This window comes from Columba livia, chromosome Z (genome assembly GCF_036013475.1).
Source record: "Columba livia isolate bColLiv1 breed racing homer chromosome Z, bColLiv1.pat.W.v2, whole genome shotgun sequence".
Lineage (NCBI taxonomy): Eukaryota > Metazoa > Chordata > Aves > Columbiformes > Columbidae > Columba > Columba livia.
Window position 1 is genome coordinate 14,818,686 of NC_088642.1, and position 19,477 is coordinate 14,838,162.

General features: G+C 43.9%; 1 protein-coding gene across 1 annotated transcript; it reads right to left on the bottom strand.

Moving 5' to 3' along the window:
• Positions 1-5,959: 5,959 nt before the first annotated feature.
• On the bottom strand, positions 5,960-17,814 carry ENC1 (ectodermal-neural cortex 1). Its single transcript, XM_065047325.1, has 3 exons — positions 17,543-17,814; positions 10,997-12,809; positions 5,960-7,270 (listed from the first exon to the last, which is right to left on the bottom strand). The coding sequence occupies exon 2, from the start codon at positions 12,795-12,797 to the stop codon at positions 11,028-11,030; it is 1,770 nt and encodes a 589-aa protein (XP_064903397.1). The 5' UTR covers positions 12,798-12,809; positions 17,543-17,814; the 3' UTR covers positions 5,960-7,270; positions 10,997-11,027.
• Positions 17,815-19,477: the final 1,663 nt, after the last annotated feature.

The window sequence follows — 19,477 nt, forward strand, 5'->3', positions numbered from 1 at the left end:
CTTGCCCAACTGCCTCCCATACCTTGAGATGGGCCCCTCCAGCCATTCGCCCTAGGGGAAAATACAAAGTATCTGAATCCCTTCACAGTGAGCTTTGGGTTTAAACTACTATTTCCAATATTTGTAAGACAAGATGCTTCTGTTTTTGGAGTGGAGAAGATAGAAAGTCCCAACTGCATCTTTCTTTTGCTCACTACCTCTCCATATTGGTAAGGATGTCAAGGAGCAGGATAACATTTTGAGTTTGTGTAAATACTCCGCAACCAGCAGCTCCCCAAACCTGACTCCTTCCTATCAGCACTCTTTAGCTAAAGAGTAACCATCTGCCTGAAAGAGCTATTGTCCCTCACCACTACATAAAAAGACAGCTCACTTGTGTTTACCTTGTAGCAAGTCATCCCTACTTCTGTTAGTCCTGGGAGAAAGCATCTCCGTAAATCGTTTAACTTCTTCTCAAGCCAATTAAAAACATGAATGAGACGAGTTTTCACAGCCAGTCTTGCAAACCAGCCTGACACTGGTTCACTGGCCCAATGCTCACAGTCATTCAGAAGGTGCCAGGAGACCTGAGGAGATTGCTGAGACATCTGTTGTATCCTTTGACAAATCCTCCCTGCCCTGGTCTCCTGGCCCAAGGCTGGGACTAAATATTTTTGCTCCATCACAAACCTATTGTCAGCATGAAATATTACGAGGTATGTTGAAATCTCATGGAAAGAACTGCAGATTGGTAAAATCTTAGTTTGTATTTGTGACTCTGGCCTATATAAATATATAATTGCAATTAAGTAACACAGTCAGCCATAAACTTTACCTCTGAATCAGAGCACAGGCTATGACCCACAAATTCCACAGTGATTACAAAATATTTAATGAACTTCTTCTAAGACACAAGCCTTAAGTAATTTACTAAATGTCTGATAATGTAAGAGTAGGATTAGGAGGGGTTCTGACAGAAATTCCAGTGGCTTTGCCTGCTTCACAGCTCCCCATCACTTCAGAGATGAGATTATGGTTTCTGGGGTAACTAGACACACACACACAAAAAAAAAGGGACACATTGTCTAATTTGGTTTCCTGAGACTATCAGAGCATTGTTGGGCCAGAAGCATAGTCTAAACATGATTATGAAAGAGATTTGTAACTTATTTAACCACTCATTTTAATTCATAGTCATGCCTTACGTACATTTTTCGTTTTAAGGGTTATTCTCATATTTAAATGTACAAATAGTGACACTTCAAATTCACAGACAATTATTAAAGTCACACAGAGGACAGATGGTTCTGTTGTGTATGTGCATATGGTACCACTGAGGGGGTTTGTACTTTGCTTCATGCCACACCCACACATAAAAGTAAAGATTTGAATAAACATATAATTTTTCTATGATATTTACATTTCTATATGCTTTGTGTGCATACACACACACAGATGATAAAACAGATTACCATTTCAGATCGCAGCTTTTCACACTGTGGCAGGGAGTAAATTACACAGGTCTTAGAGCAGCATAAGGACCAAAAGAGATGATATGTCACTAAAGCTGAGAACTAGAGGTCCTTTAAAGAAAAGACCTTGTCTCATTCAGTATTTGCTAGCCAAAGCTATAGACACAGGTATGTGTTCCCACATGAACACTCAAGCTGTGTCTTTGTGACAGAGCTCTGTTCCATTTTCTTTTTCTGAAACCAGAAGTCACCTTGCTCCTACTGCAAAGCCTGCAGGGCACAGCCACCGCCTGCCTTCAGGCACATCAACCTCTCTTCAGTCACACAGGCACTCCTGCCCTCCTCTCTCCACACTTCCAAAGCTTCGTGTCACGGCACCTGAAGAATCAGCGTGTTTCCACCTTTTCATGACCCATCTTCTACACTTATCAAGGTTTGGGAGACTCAGAGACAGCATTTCTTCCTCCGCCTTCAACAGCATTTAGGTCACTAATGCGAGGTGAGACATCCAGGGCCTAAACATGATGTTACTCGGACATCCTGGCTGGGGCAATGGCACTGTATTAAACCACGCTCAGGAACGTTCCCAGGCACTGGAAGGCAATTGTCAGTTCTGCTAAACAGTTTGAGTGGCCCTGGCATGTTTTTGGCTGGTGCCAACCTGCACTTCTCTGGAGTGTTCCTAGGCTGGGTTCAGGAGCCAGAGCTCTCCAGTGGGCAACCCCAGTGGCTTGTGTGCAGCCACCCTGTCTTGCCAGGGTGACGGGCTGCTCAAAGAGCTCACAGCTGTTTTGTGCCACCAGGCCTCAGTGCCAGAGACTGTTCCCAGGCATGTTCAATTCACCAGCACACACAGAGCGTTTGAGACTTCCCCAGATCAGGGCTGATCACACAGTTATGCTTGCTGGAGTCATATTCTCCACTATTGAGCTCATGCCTCTCTAATAATTCAAGGCATTTAGTATTCATACTTACCATGAATGCAGCCAATGCCTTGCAGGTGTCTGTTTTACAGTTTATCAGTTGTTTTAAATCTAAACGTACTTATCTATTCAAAATTCTCACCAAAAACATTAGACCTCCAGCATGAGAACTCTTCCACGTTCAGAACCAAGCAAAGGAGTTCGAATCCACAACCAGATAAAAGTCCTCCAATAGGTAAGCTGACACCCTAAAATGACACCAGTGAATCATTCTACAGCCATCTGTTCTTGCCCAGTGCTGCTGTAAGCATCCCAAACCCTGGCGAAATCCAAATTAAAAAAAGAAACAGCCCAGGTTACTGTCCACCAAAGCACTTGCATTGAGCACTGTAACCGATTTTACCTTATTCTGTTCTGTTGAAAGGCTGTTTTCTTCCAGTATCCTTCATATTTCAAGATTCTCTGGGAAGTGTCCCACTCCCTCAGCCAAGACTTGGAGCAAATACCCTAAACACAGGTTAACTGTTCAGTGCTGAGGCCTGAAAGTCACTTAATACTACACTGTGGGCTTGACTCTTTTAGGCAAATAAACGCTTCTAAGAAACCTGTGACTTTCACAGGGCAGCTGCAGGAATTTTAATAGAGGTAGATTAGAAAATTTCAGAAAACTTAATTCTTGCAGAAAGCAATACTTCCTGATACAGCCTTGCCTTTCTCTCTCTCTCTGCTAAACAAGCACTACAATTTCATTCCCAAGGTGAGGAACCCAGGTGCTCGGTCATACAAGTCACACTGTACAGGCCAGTGATGGTAAGTGAAGCATCAATATTCTCCCTGCACAGTGCTGTGACCTGTGGACACCTTCCCTTATACTTCCTCCTTCAGAGCTGTATTGGTGAGGGATGAGATGGAAGGTACTGACACAACCCAAGCAAGGACAAAAGGCCCTGTTCCTTTGCTCCAAAGCAAGATGCACACTTGAGGAAAATCCTCTTCTAATCAGGACAGCAGACTTGAGCAAGTGAACCTTGAGGGTGAGTACATGAATGCCACTGCATGACATTATTTTAGACCTGGGTATTGGTCAGCAACACTTTAAGGCCATGGAGGTGCTAAGCCAACATAGAAAATCAACAGCATGAACCAAAAAAACCCAAACAAACAAACAAACAAAAGCACCAACAAACAAAACAAAACATACACACAAAAAAAGAACAAAAACAAACAAACTAAAAAAAGCCAGCCACCCTGCATACACATAAAAACGTAAGCAAGCTTAAAAGATCAAAGAGTTTGGTTATATGCATGTATTGTATAGAACAACTGGAACGTTTTACACAGCCAGCATTTTTTGCCTTGAGAATAATTAGGAAGGATTCAAGATGCATAATTTCACTTCCAAGTCATATCAGGCATTAGCTAAACTGTACTGCAAGCACCAACAAACTTGCATTTCCTGTTCCTAAATGTTTTGAGGCACTCCAGTTTTTACTGCTGAACTTTGAGATAGAGATCACAGTAACAGCAGCAGAACAGAACAAAGGGAAGGGAAGTGCAACTGAAGCAGAAGCTTAAACCAAAGCAGTAAACTGCATGTTGTCGATGTGCTTTTATTAAGAGGACAGAGAAAGGACATTATAAAGGATTCAAAGCATTTTTGGGTGGGGAGGGAGAGGAGGAAGTGATGACACTTGAAATAAATATTCTATGGAGATAAAATCTCTAATAATTTATTGACCTTCAGTTTCACATTGTGAAAAAAAAAAAAATAAATGCAAGTTTTACAAAACCTTAAGATGTAGTAGCAAACAAAAAGACACAACATAGACAATTTTACTTCTTCACTTGCACAGTTTTCTTTTAGCACATGAACCACATTTTCAATAGCCAGGAAAGGGAACATTGTTCTGCTCTAATCACTCTTATTCAGACAGGTGTCAAACCAAGAGAAAAGAGGCTGCACAATTATACCAGAAGAGGAAGGCTGTCCTTTGTTGCATGTTTCTACAGCAACCAGCCTGCAAAATAAGAGGAACCTTCCCATCTTATGCCAGGGTTTTTGTGTGCACTCCGCTGTGAACTGCATTTGCTTCAAAGTGTGGGGTGTTTTGCAGGACAGGAATGGTGAAGTAGCTAGCCAGGATTCCCACATCAATGCAAAGAGCAACAGCCTAGCATATTCCCTGCAGAGCCAGAGGCCCACCCTGACTTCAGCTTCCTTCGGCCTGCACACAGGAATTAATCAAGGAGTTGAAAGCAGACCACAACTTGGGAAACAGATGTAGAAAATTCATCCCACTTTCGGAAGTTGCACGGTGCTACAAAACAGATTCTGCAAGCTAAGTGGTTAGATGCAGCACAGCTTCACATCTGGGTTCTAACCAGCTTGACAGAAAAAGCAGGTATCAAACCTACATGCCCTTCTTCAAACAAGGGTGCCCCTGGGCACCCGGTTCTTCCCTTCCTCATACCTCATGCAGTCACCAGCTCCTGGGGAGAGGACGTGCAAAGCACAGGAACTCTGATTTCATGGCTCTCTTCACACTCCCAGGGGTGATCCACAAGATGAAAGGCAACAGTATTTCAAGGCTGTTTGCTTCAACAGGACAACCTGTGCAAGTACAGGAATATAGAAAGGAGATATACTCTATCTAAAATGTGTTCCTATTGCTTAAAAGCCATCTAAGAGAGAAGAACTAATACTTTGGGGGAGGGAGAGGGGAAATGCTGTGGGTTTAAACACTTTTTTAATCTATCAAGAAATCATTTTAACCAAAGAAACTACAATTGTTCACATCTAGCTGGGCCTCACCCTTTAAAAAACTGCTAATGCCTTTGCTAATTAATCAACGTTGTCTCAGTACTCACAGAACTCCAAATACTTTATTTCTGAAATGTAAGGGTCTACTCCAAACAGCAAGTCAAATGTAAGGCAGCACAGAGAAACTTCCAGTGACCAGTGTAAACACTTTCAGATGACAAAGCTTTCACAGATACAGCTACATCACTGTCACACAAAAAGGCAAGCATCACCAATGTGACTATTATTGTTTTGCATGCACACATGCAGCTGTTTACTTATACTGCAGCACACACCCTTCATGTTACTGAATGTGCCAGTTAAGTTCGGCTCCAGAAACATTTAGGAAAAAAACACAATACAATACATGCTTCATAACAGGATCTGGCAAAGAAAGTACCTGCATAACATAGGCTTCTGAAATCCAGAATAAAAAGAGTAGCTTCAGCTGTCTCAAGACAAGACTGATAAGAAACAAATTTATTAAAAAAACCACATATATATATATATATATATATATATATAAAACAAAAAAATCAAAGTTTGGTTTCTAAGGATTGTATCTGACGCTTCTGAGCAACCAAGTGTTTAAAGACACACCTGGCTAAGAAAAATAAAAAGCAGCAGAGTCAGAGGGCTACTTTTCAGATTAAGAGGTTTGAAATTCATTTTATATCCCCATAAGAATTTTGCTAGAGCACTTGGGTCTTGGACACCTGGGCACTCAGCTGATCATCTGAAATCCAGATGGATGAGGCAATCCAGTCAGTGCAAAGTTGCTGCTCTTTTTTTCTTTTTTCCTTTTTGTTAAGACTTCATCACTAACCTATCTTGAGGCTTTTTGAATCACCATATCCACTCATTCAGTTCAATGTGGTTATACTGTAGGTACCCCTCTTCCAACCCAATAAATAAATAAATAACTTTGGACAATGACTTCATCTGGGCTTGGTATCCAGAAGCTCTTCCACAGTATTTGCGTTGCAATCAGGAAGCTGCACAAAGAGAGCTGCAAGAGATTTTGGCTGTTTCCAGATTAGAAATTGAAAGGCATTACCAGCGAATGAAATGTAGCAAGGACACCATCTACAAGATACATCACATGCAACCTGGGGAGCTGGTGGCCTGAGAAAGTGACCTCCATGGCTTCTTCCTTTAGTACGTGTGTAATTTAAGATCCTGCCTTGTAATCCTTCCATTTCTGACCGGGAAGCCACCCCTCCCTCCCACCTCCAACTGTTACCCAACAGTTTTCTTTCTTTGTGCAGCAAGAGCAAGTCAGAGATCACAAAATGTGCAAAACATACAACAATTCACACAGGCCCTTGCAACGTAAAGACAATTGCAGGCATTGTTTCAGCATGCAAGCACTGAACAATAAATAACTATATCTACAAGTAACATAACAGGAACGGGACAGTTTGAATTACTTATAAATACAGGGAGGAAAGGGAACAAGGAGCATTTGGGGGACATCATTTTTTCCCCACTGTTGCAAAAACTTTTCACCACTAGGATGTTCCTTATCAAGTGGAAGGTCACTCAGAGCACAGAGGACAATGCAACGCGGGACCTACAAGATGCTGTAGGCACTGCCCACAGACAAGTACGCTCCAGCAAGCAGAGCTCAGCGGCAACACCGCTGTATCTTCATGCACAGTAGCGTCTCACTGTTTCAGACCTGGCCTGCTTCCCTTGCAGCTGGCTCTGGCACTTCAAACCACCACAAAGAGAAGTGACAACCATTTCAAATTTCACATACAAACAGCAGAGTCTGTGGAAATGGAGTGCTGGGTGCTGCTCAGCTCATTTAAGTTCTGTCTCTTCTTCTCCTTTGAAGGACTGGTTAATATTAGCATTAATCCACAATTACTAGTACAAGGACCACATCATAGATTCTTCCATTTGTATTTAAGCCATGTGCTGAAGCACTGAAGACAGGTTTTTTTCCTCCAATTCCTTCATGTCTAGGTTAGATAATTTACAAGGTGCAGATGATTTTCTTCAAATGCGAGAGACACTGGATGATTTTTCTTCATTGAAACCGCTTCTCCAGATCTGAGGTTCCAATTCTCTTCTCCAAATAGAGGGGTAAACTAAAAGCATAAGGAGAGAGAAAAGAGAAAAGAAAAAAAGAAAAAAAAAAAAAGAGAAAATACTTAAAGGGTTTTGCTGAGACAATGTACCACAGGTTTCTGTTAGGTGTCAGAGAAAATCTAAAAGCTAGGCTTATGATAACATCCAGTTGATGGGCTTCCCTGCTGCACCAACACCTCAGTGTTCCTGTGTCATGCATAGCCAAGTACCAATAAAGAAGACAGACAAGAACATAATTATTTAGGGTCAGATTCTGCCTTAATTATTCTACTAGCCTTACTCTGCACATATCCTACTGACCCAAAAAATAATTCAATTTTTTTGCTTTAAATTCAGTCATTTGAAACCTAAATCAAGCTGTCCAAATACCGTTCAATGTGATGGGCTCTGTATCCTGCACACTTAAACATTTTTATGTTCCCCCAAAATGTTAAGGGTTTGTGGATTTGTTTTAAGCAGACATTCTTGTGCAATTTCTCTTCCACAAAAGGCCATATGAACACTTAGTGCAATGGTTTTTTTCAATTCCTGGGCCAAGGCAAACCTGGTTGGAGTAGAGCAGAAGGGCAGGTGAAGGTGTCTCAACCCAATGCCTCCATTCACCATGAAGAATTCTGAATTTAATTTATTCACAATATAGAAAAGGACATATAATCCCATTAGGTAAAACATATCTACTATTCCTGAGAGCAACAGTCTGTATCATTTCTTTCCACACAGCAATGCACTACACACCAATAAGTTCATCACAGTCTTCTATAAAAATTGATGTTTCAATGAGAAATTCGCCGTTTGGATGCTGAGATTGTGCTTGGCTTTTTCACTATGAAGCTGTATTAAAATGCCAGTTTCCAAACCACTATCAGCTCATCACAGTCGCTTCTGACAGCACTGCTAGAATTTTAGGAGGCAAATCCTACATCATTACAATGCCAAGGAGTTCCAATGAACTTGCATTAAACATACCACCTCCCTCTGAAGCTAAGGAAAACAGGGAACACTCACAGGAAACACTGCAGCCTATGTAACAGCCTAGAGCACCAAGACTTTTTGCAACTGTGGGCTTGAAACAGACTATCTTCATTATATCTAAAAAAGTCTCAGCACTTAGTGTTGATTAGTCTTTGCTAGACATTCTTCAGGGTAGCGTGTCATTCTTCCCACTGAAACACATGTATTGCAGCCAAAACAATGTTTCCTGTCATGAGATGAACTTTAAAAAAAAAATTATAAACCATTCCAAAATGGATGGGGAAAAAAAAAAATCCCCAACCTAATCAAAAGCCCCAAGTTTGAGGAATGGGACTAAGCAGACTGAACTCTTCCAAAAGCTGTCAGACTGGGGCCACACAGCGCCATGAAAACAGAGGGTAATCAGAAGTAATTTCCTTTTTGTCCCTCCTACCCACTGACAAAGCAGCAGGAGTCAGTAGGAAAAAAAAAAACCCAACCCACTACTTGCTGGCTGAGCACACAGCATTGGAGATTTCAGTCCATGGCTCTGTTCAGCCAGTTATCTTGTGTGTTAAGTCAGTTATTTTGTGTGTTAGTGAAGCTAAAACAGTGGCTTTTAACAAGATACTGCAAAGCGAAGGAAAGCTTTTAGCACCGCTACATTCTGAAGACTCTTTTTCAAAATAAAACACTCCCTCTCATGTACTGTAAACTTCAGAACAATTAAGTTGGTCTCAGAAGAATAAGTCAATATTTTTCTTGGCACAGGTCTGAGTCCGGGCATTCAATACTGTTGGTCTGACAACAGTGGGAACTGCTGAAAGTCAGTAATAATAGAAATTAACTGAAGATGTCAAGAAGTTGTTTCCAGCTAGGGAGGAAGCCACTGCACAGAAATCAGGGCTTCCATTTGCTGGTGGCTGTCGGGGTGCGACTGCTCCCAGCACCCAAGGTCTGGTAAGCCTCAGGGGTTCAGCCCTGCCTTCCTACAAGTCAGTCTGGGAATAACAAAGCAAGGAGTGAGGGCAGCGTCTTCAAGAGAAACAAGCACCTGATGGCACAAAGCAGCACAATTTCACACTGGATTTCCACACTGACCTGCTGCTTTGCACAGGCTCAACCTTCTATTCATCACTCAACCAAGGCTCCCAGTCAGCTGAAAAATAGCTACAAGATGAATCCTCAGTGTACCACAGAGAAAGGAATTTCACAACTACCCTGCATTTCTAGGTATATACTTCTATCTACATTGCTTCAAAGGCATTTGGGTTTTGTGTTACTGCAAGAGTCAAGCAAATGTCTCCCAGTTGCAGAAGACACCAGAAAAAAAAGATGACCAGTTCCAAACAGAAGAACCTAGGGATGTCTTTACACACAAGCTGTTCTTCCCATTTTCTAGAGAACCTCCACCAGTATGGACTTCTGGGTAACCTGGATGCAAATGCAGAGTGTGTTTAATCACTGAAACTCTATTTATTTGCCTTGTTCCTTCTAACCTGTCTGACTTGATGGTACCACTATACACTGTTCAACTCCAACAAGAAATTACCAGTCACAGGGCACGGATTATTTAGCACTAAGTATGCCACTATATTTGGTTGGTTGGCTGATGGTAACTCTGCCTCTGTACTAAAGTCTCAAGTGGGGAGCGGGGGGAAAGAACAACAAAACACTAAGGGGACTCTGCCAGATTTGTTGCAAAATACATAGATTAATGTTCTGGAAAAATGCCAGTGACTTATTTAAAGTGACGTAACTGTAGAAAAGATAAAAAAATAAGAAAAAAAAAAAAACAAACAAACCAGTAACAGTCAAAGTAACAGTTAGTAGTGAGGATGAAAAAACGGATTTGAAAAATATTGGTAAAATGTGTATGTACTCGTTTTTTTTAGTGCTTTTTTATGAACATCTTCTCCCCTCAGAAATTCACAACAATCAACCTTGCAAAGCCAAATTCAGACTTGCTTGTGAGAAGATACAATGCTGAAGTTGCATCTGGTAAGAGCTTGGCCCATTATGTATAATTAAATTGTTTTGGAACATTGTGTGCTATAGACTAGTAATTATTGCAGCCAGCAATATTAATTATATGTCTTTCTGACACTATATCTAGTCCAACATATACGACCGTAAGTATTTCAAAAAATCTGTATTTTGAAGTGTATCAATGGAGCAAATGTAACCTTAGTCTATGCAGATGCAACCATGCTGTCTAGGTGAGATGGAAAATTAGGCCTGAAGTGCCTGTAAAACACCTTTCATAAGACAGCAAGTTTCCCCAAAGCCTGTCTGCATGGAAAAAGCATGCTGTCTGTCTGGAAATTCAAGTGAATTCACTATCAGGCTTCACTTCAGAGTTTATAGTATCATTTTTAGGTTCTGTTACTGGATATAAAGAGTGACCTAGCCTCTGTAGTCGGGAAAACAGTGCCAAACCCTTGTTTAGCATGCATTTAGTATTTAAATGCAAAGCAAGATTCAACTTCCAAAACATTATCTGCATTGCCCCACAAGCTGGAAACATTATTTTTGCTCAGTCCTTTACATCTGAATCATGTAGGAAAAGGCCTCATAAAGAGAAACGGGTGCAAGATATGTGGCAAAGCATCTGGCTTTGCCACGGACCTTGGTGCCTGTTTTAAAATACCTGCGAGCATACACCTCAGTTACTCCAGCTGTAAAATTGAATATACTCACCCTCCTCAGAGCTGCTGCTGAAAAGCTTTGTGAACAGCATGGTTAGAGTGGAATTCAAAGGTGCTATTTCTTACCTGATAATTTGTAGTTGCAACATATACACAATTATGAGGGGAGGTGCTTCCATGTGCTGACAAACGCTGTGGGAATTAACGAATAGGGCACAGTTGTTATGCTGTTCCATACATCCAATGTGGGATCGTAGCAGTCCAACGTTTTGCACCTCTGAATGCCAAAGTAGCCTCCAACCACGTACAATTTGTTTCCAGATGCCACTGCATGGCAGCTCATTCGCTTAGCGGTCACATCTCCCACCTTAGTCCACTGGTATGTCTCACTGTTGAATTTATAAGCAGAGCATGCAGAGAATTCAGTATCTCCACCCATAATAAAAATCTGGTTACCCAGAACAGCTGCAGCTGTGTAGCGCCAGGGCTGGGGGCAGGTGGCTGGTACTGTCCATCTGTTTTCACACTGATCATAGCACTGAACTTTGGGCAGCTTGTCATGGCTAACACTAGTACCTCCAAAAGCAAACAGCTTAAGCTTTGCACTGACTACAGCTGCATTGCTTACTCCCTCTCGCAGTGGGGCAACCATGGTCCATTTGTTGGTCACAGGGTCATATTGTTCCACTTGTTTTAAGGATACTGAAGGGGAAGCTGGAAGGCAACCAGTTGCTGCAGTGTGTCCTCCTACTACATATAAACAGTGCTTAAGTTCAGCAGAGCCATGCCCAAACCTAGCAACCAGCATGGGAGCGGCCTTCGACCACTCCTCATGAAGGGTGTCATACACCCACACATCTTTGGAGACTCCATTTTCTGACCCTCGTCCCCCAGTGATATACACTTTGCAGCCTATGGCACAAGCGCTAAACTCTTTCCGAGGACTTGGTATGTCAGCCTTTGGAATGATCTCCTTTGCCTTTTGGTCCACCAAGTACAACTTGTCACACATAAAGGTTTGGCCACCCAAAAGAAAAAGTGAATGGCCAGTTTTACGGGGTCTGGCACACAAACTAGTGACCACCCCATCATTCTGTAAGATCTTTAACTTGCATCTTATTGATTCTTCCACAATCTCTTTGCTTTTCCTTTGCTTGGTGATAAGTTCTTCCATGGCCACATTCTCCATAAGGTATATGGCTGGCAAGAGGGCCAGTCTCACTGTCTGCAACAGCTCGGGCAGATAACAGTGACGCTTACTCAGGTCATAGTTGACCCAGTTGATAGCTGATTCATATACCAGCCTTTCATCTTCGGTTTCTAATTCTTCACTGGAAAGGAGCTGCACTACCATGTCTTTTGGCAGCTGGAGGAAGTCTTCACCTTTACTGATACTCTGGAAGTTGCTAAGGCACATCCTCCAAGAGAGCTCGTACAGCTTGGTGCACTGGTGAGCATCCGACAGCAGCAGCATGCCAAGACAGTTGGTCGGATGAAGGTTTTTCTCCAGAAATTCTGCACAAGCATCCCGAATGTCCTGAAACTCCAGCATGTCACCAGCCTCCAGCAGCGACTCCGCATTCTCCTCGTTGATGATGACCCTGGAGGAATACGCATAGTCCAGAAGAAGCTCCAGGACTTCTGGGTGAATAGAATTATGAAAGTTGACTTCACTGTCCTGGCTTTCTTTCAATCCTCCACTGAACATTGCTTCAAAATAGCGGCTACAAGCAGCCAGAACAGCTCTGTGGCAGGGGAATGATCTGTTCCCAGCATGGAGAAGTACGTCTGTAAAGAGACGCTGCTGACGCAGAAGGTTCAGGTGAGTAAGGACACTATCAGCATAGGATGACTTGTGGAACAAGTATATGTTTATGGAGCCAGTACTGGCCCTAGATTTGCGATTTTCATGCATGCTGACTGACATTTTCTTTCACACCTATAAACAAAGAAAAAATTAATAAGATTAATGAGACAGTTAAATTCATTATTATTTTTTACATATCAAAAAGTATCTATTATTCACTGTAAGATCAGAAAAAAGCTTTAATTTATAGAGGAGTGGACAGAGAATTGCATTTACCTTTAGCATGTGTTTATTTTTTTGTAAGATGAGTTTCATAAATGACATACTCTAAATTCATTGCCCAAGAGCAGGTTTATCTTGGGAAACCTGATCTCCAACTTTCACAGCAATACAGTAAGCAAGTAAGTCAGAGGAGAAAGAAAAGGAACCAGGACTGATTTTCTCACCCTTCCCCAACCTAGACCAGCTGATTCAGTACATACGTACACATGCACATGCTTGAAACATTCTGCTGTACTGAATCATAGCAGAAAGAGCTACCAGACAGAATACCTAAGGAATGTCAAAAGCTGCACACGGAACAAAAAACCTACTAATCCCATTAGGAAGCTTCCCTTTTGGTATAATGATTCCATACGCAACAGCAGAGAGTGAAAAAAGGGAATTTTAAAATGAAAACCTAGCAATGAGCACAAATTTAGACTTGTGAAACCATTAAAAAAAAAAAAAAAAGACAAGCAAATTTTAGAGATTACATCTTGAACTCTGCCAGAGGCCACCTGCTATGGTGATACAGCATATACACAGGCAGTCAGCAGAAAAATGTGTTTTGACCATCAGCTGAAGTCACCGAGGCATCACCTCTGAGGCTACCTTGAGAGTCAGGTACACAGAGCACAGGCCATTGGTTCATTCTGAGGTTTGGAGGAGGCATAAAATAGAAGACATATCCTGTCCTACCCTAGTCCTAACACACACAACACGGTTCGGCCCCTGTTTGGAGATGAATGTTACTGTTACCTGCCATTATATGCAGGCAGATGTATTATTACACCAGCAAGTTTCCAGATTTAATTAAGAGTCAAACCAAAACAGTACGGTGGGGAAATGGAGGAATACTGGTAGCCATTCAACACCAAAGGTCAAAAAGCCACAGTGCAGGTAATAGGAGATAAAGCATACAGAGCTGTGCCTGTGTTTGGCGCTCTAATAATCCCACTTCTCTCACTGCAAACTGCAGAGGAACCTTGGAGAAAGAAGAGAACCAAAATTCCCTAATTATGCTGATATTTGCATGCCCGGAGTCCCTTTTACTGCACCTTCAAATGAGGAACATAGCAACAGCCTACCTGGGAAGCACCCAATGCGCAAATTCAGACCATGACCTGTGGCCACTTGTGGAGGTTTTTCATGTGGATATAGTTCTCTCCCTGAGACTCTACCATTTTCATATTCCTGAGCATGTTTAAACAGTACAGAACGGTACAACTCTAGTCCCACATTTCATGCTTCAAGATGACACAAGAGCTTTACAAGTCTCAGAAAAAGATTTTTTTTTTTTTAAATTAAATTCATGTATTTTTCTAGATTCATGTGACCAGAACCTTCAACAAAATTAAACCCATAGATGATTAATTTCAGCAGTGGACTCCATTTCAGAACAAGCTATCTGCAGATATCAAACACGCAACACCTGCAGACTAACTGCAGCATAGCCAGTACCATCCTTCTTGCTAGCCGTGCTAACCTACAGAATAATTGACTCATGACCTGGAACAGCAAGTTTGTGACACACCTTTCCCTTCAGTCAGAGCAAAAAAGACCCTCAAATCAACATCAATTAAGGAACGTAGAGACCCCTTTCTGTAAAACAACCATAGCCCATTTCCTTTAATCTGGAACATGACTTCCCCAACGAAACTTGACTGGGATTGAAAAGAACAAGCAACACAGCTCAATATACAGTGCTCAACCCAAAATCCTCCAAAACAGAGAAGAATCCTTCCCATCAAAGCCACAACTTAGAATATCTGCCTCACTCTACTATGCAAAAGTTTGGAAAGGTATTCTATAAGTGCTCCCTAGACCAACCTATTCAATGCACTAAGCACAGAACAAGATAAAGAGGCTGGTAAGTCTTCCCAACACAAATCCTTTTAAAAAGAAAACTAAATTACCTTTAATGCAATTGTATTGTCTGGCAAATAAAGACTCAGATGGCATTCAAGGATTGTGAGCACTAATCTCAGACTAAAATTGCCCACTGAATCTATAGCCAAAAAGATTATACTGACCATATCCAGATTGAAACCTGCTGGAACTGAAGAATTACGGAAAGGTTCACGGTTTGAAATACTAGTCCACAAGCAGTCTGGTGACACAGATGGGAAGGTGAACCCTTGCAATTTTTTCAAGCTTTTCCAGGCACCTTACCATTTAAAATGCTATTACAACACACTGCAATGCATTCGCTGGGTATCTACAGATTGGCTTTCCTCACACTGAGGACCTGCTCCTGCAAGGTTTCCTCACCAGTGAGCAGGGTGAGAGCTAAACACCCACCATCAGAGACAATAGAGTCACCAGGATCTAAAGACGCTCCATTGTCCCCCTGCTCTCCATCCCAATTAACTGATTGTGTAGACACCACAGTTTAGGCGTGTCAGGACCTCTATGGTAACACGGTTTCCTCTTTTTCCCCCTACATATTGGGGGAATTCAGTGTACTGAAAACTTCCTGTTATTATTCACACAGGGTTCAGAAATAGGGCAGGTAAAGTTCATGTCAGAAGCTGCAAACACAGATGTTCAGATCTTTCAGCAGGCTCTGTACTCCCGTGAGTGCCACTTCTTCAGCATTATTCAGAATGAGCCCATAACCACAACAAAATAAAGGCAAACATTAAAAACCCACCCTGCAGTTATGCCTGTGTTGGAGGCTAGTGAGCTACAGACCATATGCAGAGGGGAGGACTGGATCACTGCATGTTACCCAAGCCCACCCACAGCCATAGTAACCAACACCACTGTAAAGAAAAAAAAATTAAAAATAAAAATAAATTATAAGAGCCACTTTCAAAGAGTTACTGAAGAAGGCTCTTAGTGTTCCAATGCACTAAAACAGAAGATTTGGTCTTTCAGTGAGCAAAGCCATTTCTCACAAAGCACTTGCAGATTTCACGCATGCTGGTCTTTAACTGTTCCAGTAACGCTGCCTTTATCATCACAATGTCACCGACTGAGAAGAATTCTAAGTATGCCAATTCACATTTAGGATAAGCTAACATATTTCCCCAAATAGAACAAAGATACATATCTATAACTATCTTTTTCCTTCACTGTGGTTGCTGAGATGAGTTCACACGTGGACTAGCTGAACAAGCACTCTTACCAGCAATTATAATAATTTACTAACAGGTAGTGTTTCTGTAAAAGTCCTTTTGCAGTTTCTGACAATTAGCTCAGTCCTGAATCTTACAAGAACATTAAAATGTATAAATGACATCTCTGATTTCTCTATTTAATGTTGGAAATTATGCAATCCTCAAATACTTCAGCAGAGATAACTTAAAGTCAGTAAGCAAATGTTCATCTTGAATGATATGAGTCAACTCCCTTCAGGCATTTTTTCCTTAGAAATAATAACATTTGTATCTAAAAGACAAGAAGTGGTCAGTAAACTACAGATATAGATTTTCTCTAGGAACAGAGGTTGAACCAAGACTTTGATTTATAATTACACTTCAACAGGCTACTTGTCACAGCAGCCCAATAGTAAACACGACTTTAAACAACAGACTCCCTGCCCTCCTTAACAGCTCTGCAGTATGCAGGTCTCAGCCTAAATCAAATGAAAAAATAACGTATTTTCAAATTACCGACACATCCTTGATGTAGGCTCATTTTAATATGACTCTGTAATTACATACATGGTGGTGGTTGTAGTTTTGTTTAGAATCAGTAAAACTGCTGAAGGAGAGGAAATCTCCTAAGCATCCCATCGATTTACCTAACACCGCTTTCAATTGCTAAATCTGCAGCGATACTATCAGTTTTGCAGAATCAAACCTCTAGCACAAAGTCAGTGGACCTGCAGCGAGATGGAAAGCAGAACACGCCGCTCCTGCTAGGAATGCACTACCGCTCACCACACGCAGACAAAGAAACCCAACTCTAAATTCCCCCCAGTTCACTCTGTCACAACGCCTAAACAACTCTGTCTATGAGAAGAAACCTGCTGGGTTTCTTCCGGACCTGATAAAGAAACAGCAAGAGAAGTTAAAACGCATTTGGTTTCCTTTCTAGAGCAACAACCACGTGCGAAAGTTTCTGTACCAGCGCAGGGAGAGCCGCGTCGCAGGCAGCTCCGGGCGCAGCGAGGCGCTCGCTCGCTGCCCTGCGCTGCCGCACGCCCGCTGAGGGATGGGATGCTCCGGACCTCCCGGCGCGCCGAGAAGGCTGAAGCGCATCGGTGAGGCTAGCAGCCCTCCTGACAGGAGCCGGTACCGTCCGAGAGCAGCCGCATACCGGAGACAACAGCTATCGAGAAGGTCTAACCACCGGCCACCCAGCGCCCTCCTGCCTGCAGAAGGGGCGATGGTTCCTCGGCACTTCAGGCTGAGCGGAGGAGGGCCGGGCTCTGGCTGTGCCGGGGACAAGCAGGGCAGTCCGGCTCCAGCCGGAGCGGCACCGCAGGGCCCCGCGGGCGCGGACTCAGCGGCACTGCAGCCAGCGCGTACCCAGGCAGCGCCTGTCCCAAGCGGGCGGCAGCTCGGACCCCGCAGCCCGGCAAGCGGGGCCGCCCCCTGCCCCGCTGCCTCCCTACCGCGGCCGGCGCTGCAACAGGTCGGCGGACACCGACTTACAGCAGCGGCTCCTGCGCGAAAGCGGACGTCCCTGTGCCTCGGCAGGCTGCTCAGCGCCGCGCATGAGAGATGAACGCGGCTGCGGGCTCGGCGGTCCCACGGAGAGGCGGCCGGGCAGACTGCGCTGCCGGGAGCCGCGCAGAGCCGGGCAGAGGTAGTGTAGCTGGCGGGAGGCGGGCCGCGGAAGAAGGGCGGGAGGTAGGAAACGGGGACGGAAGGAAGAGAAAACGAAGGCCGCTGCTGCTGGCACCGCCGGCCGCAGCTCTGCCCCAGCGGCGCCGCGGAGAAGGGGTATATGGGCTGGGGGCGGGGGAGTGTTTATGCAAAGCGGGTGAGTGACAGGCGGGGGAGGGACCGGAGGAAGAGGGTAGCGCTCTCACAGGAGTTGCTGTCCCGGCCGGCGGCAGGGAAGGTGCGGAGCTGGCACCGCGACGCCGCGCCGCGGGCTGCAGGTCGCCTTCCCCTGCCCGCGGGGTTAGCTGGACCAGCCTCCCGCTGTACGGGCTAGCGCAGACCCCGCGATCCCGGCATCTGCACCCCGGCTGTAGGGCGAGCCCTGCCGGCGGGGCGGCACTTCGCGGAGCTAGGCGGGGGTTCCTCGGGGCGCCGCGCTGCCAGTGCTCGCAGCGCTCGGAGGGAAGGAGGGGGCGCGCATCGCTTTGCAGCCATTGCAATAATCGTACGGGGCGGGGAAGAGCCGAGCGCAGGATGCGCTACCGTGCGGGGGGACCCGAGGGCTGCGGGAGCCGGGATCTGCGCTGCCCGTGGCCCGCACGACGTGCCCTGCGGCTGCGAGGGAGCCCGGAGAGGAGCCGAGCGAAGCAGGCGCTGGGAGCCCCTCCGCAACGCCCCGAGAAGCGGCCGGGGGCGCCGCTGCCGAGCGCTGCGCCTCCCGGCGGCCCCGGGGCTGCGGCCGAGCGGCTTTCGTTGCGCTCTCATGAGGCCTTCGGAACGCTACCGCTTCACAGCTACACACTGGAGCGCTACAGCAGCCAAGCCTGGCTTTAATTATTTCCCAATTAACAAATTATGAGAAAAACTCACTTGTGCAAAAAGGCCAATTTCAAAAATAAACATCTTCTTGACATAGCAGTGTTTACACAATGGTATTGTGCAGCTCCCTACCAGAAAAATACAGGATGCCATACTAAGCATTGTACAGATTGCTAATATACCATTTACTAATACCATTTAAAGCAATGGTATTAGTCTAAGACGGCTTTAAGGAAGATAAGGACAACTATTTTACTTCCACCATCAGGAAACTCCTAGCTGCATATGATAGTTTGGAGAATTCATTCCTTGTAATGAAATACTACCCAAATTTCTCCTGTTAAAAAAAAGCCCTGCAAGAAATTCACAAACATGCAGGAGCTTACTTGTATTCCTCTTGCTGGACTCCAGAGACTGCAGATAAGCACACACTCTCTGTACAGCAGGACACATCTGAAATTCCAGAGAGCCTGGGGGCATACGCAAATTTGGAGAGCATGGCTGAACGGGGAGCAGATGAAAGTAATTTGTTTCATACATTATTTCTTTTTACAATATTATTTGATTACGACATGAACCATCGAAAATTGCAACGTCTAAAAATGCTGCACATCTGTATGTAATAAAGTATGTTTCAAAGCTGTTTAGGTGTGAGAAGCTGTTGGAAATTGTAAACAACCTTACACAAGGGGTATTCATGGACACCATGGGTCTCTTGAGCCCTGTAGCTTACGACGATTTTGCATTAGACTCTGAATGTTGAACCTTTGTTGCAAATTGTATTGTCCATGTTATTTTCCTCGGTTTTTCATCTCATTGTAACATTTCCCATAAAATTCTCTGATCTCGTTTTCTCCCCATTTTCCCCCAACAAAACCTGCAGCAATTCCACCCAAATGCTGTCCCCTTAAAGCTACTACCATTGTGGTGAATCTTGTCTGG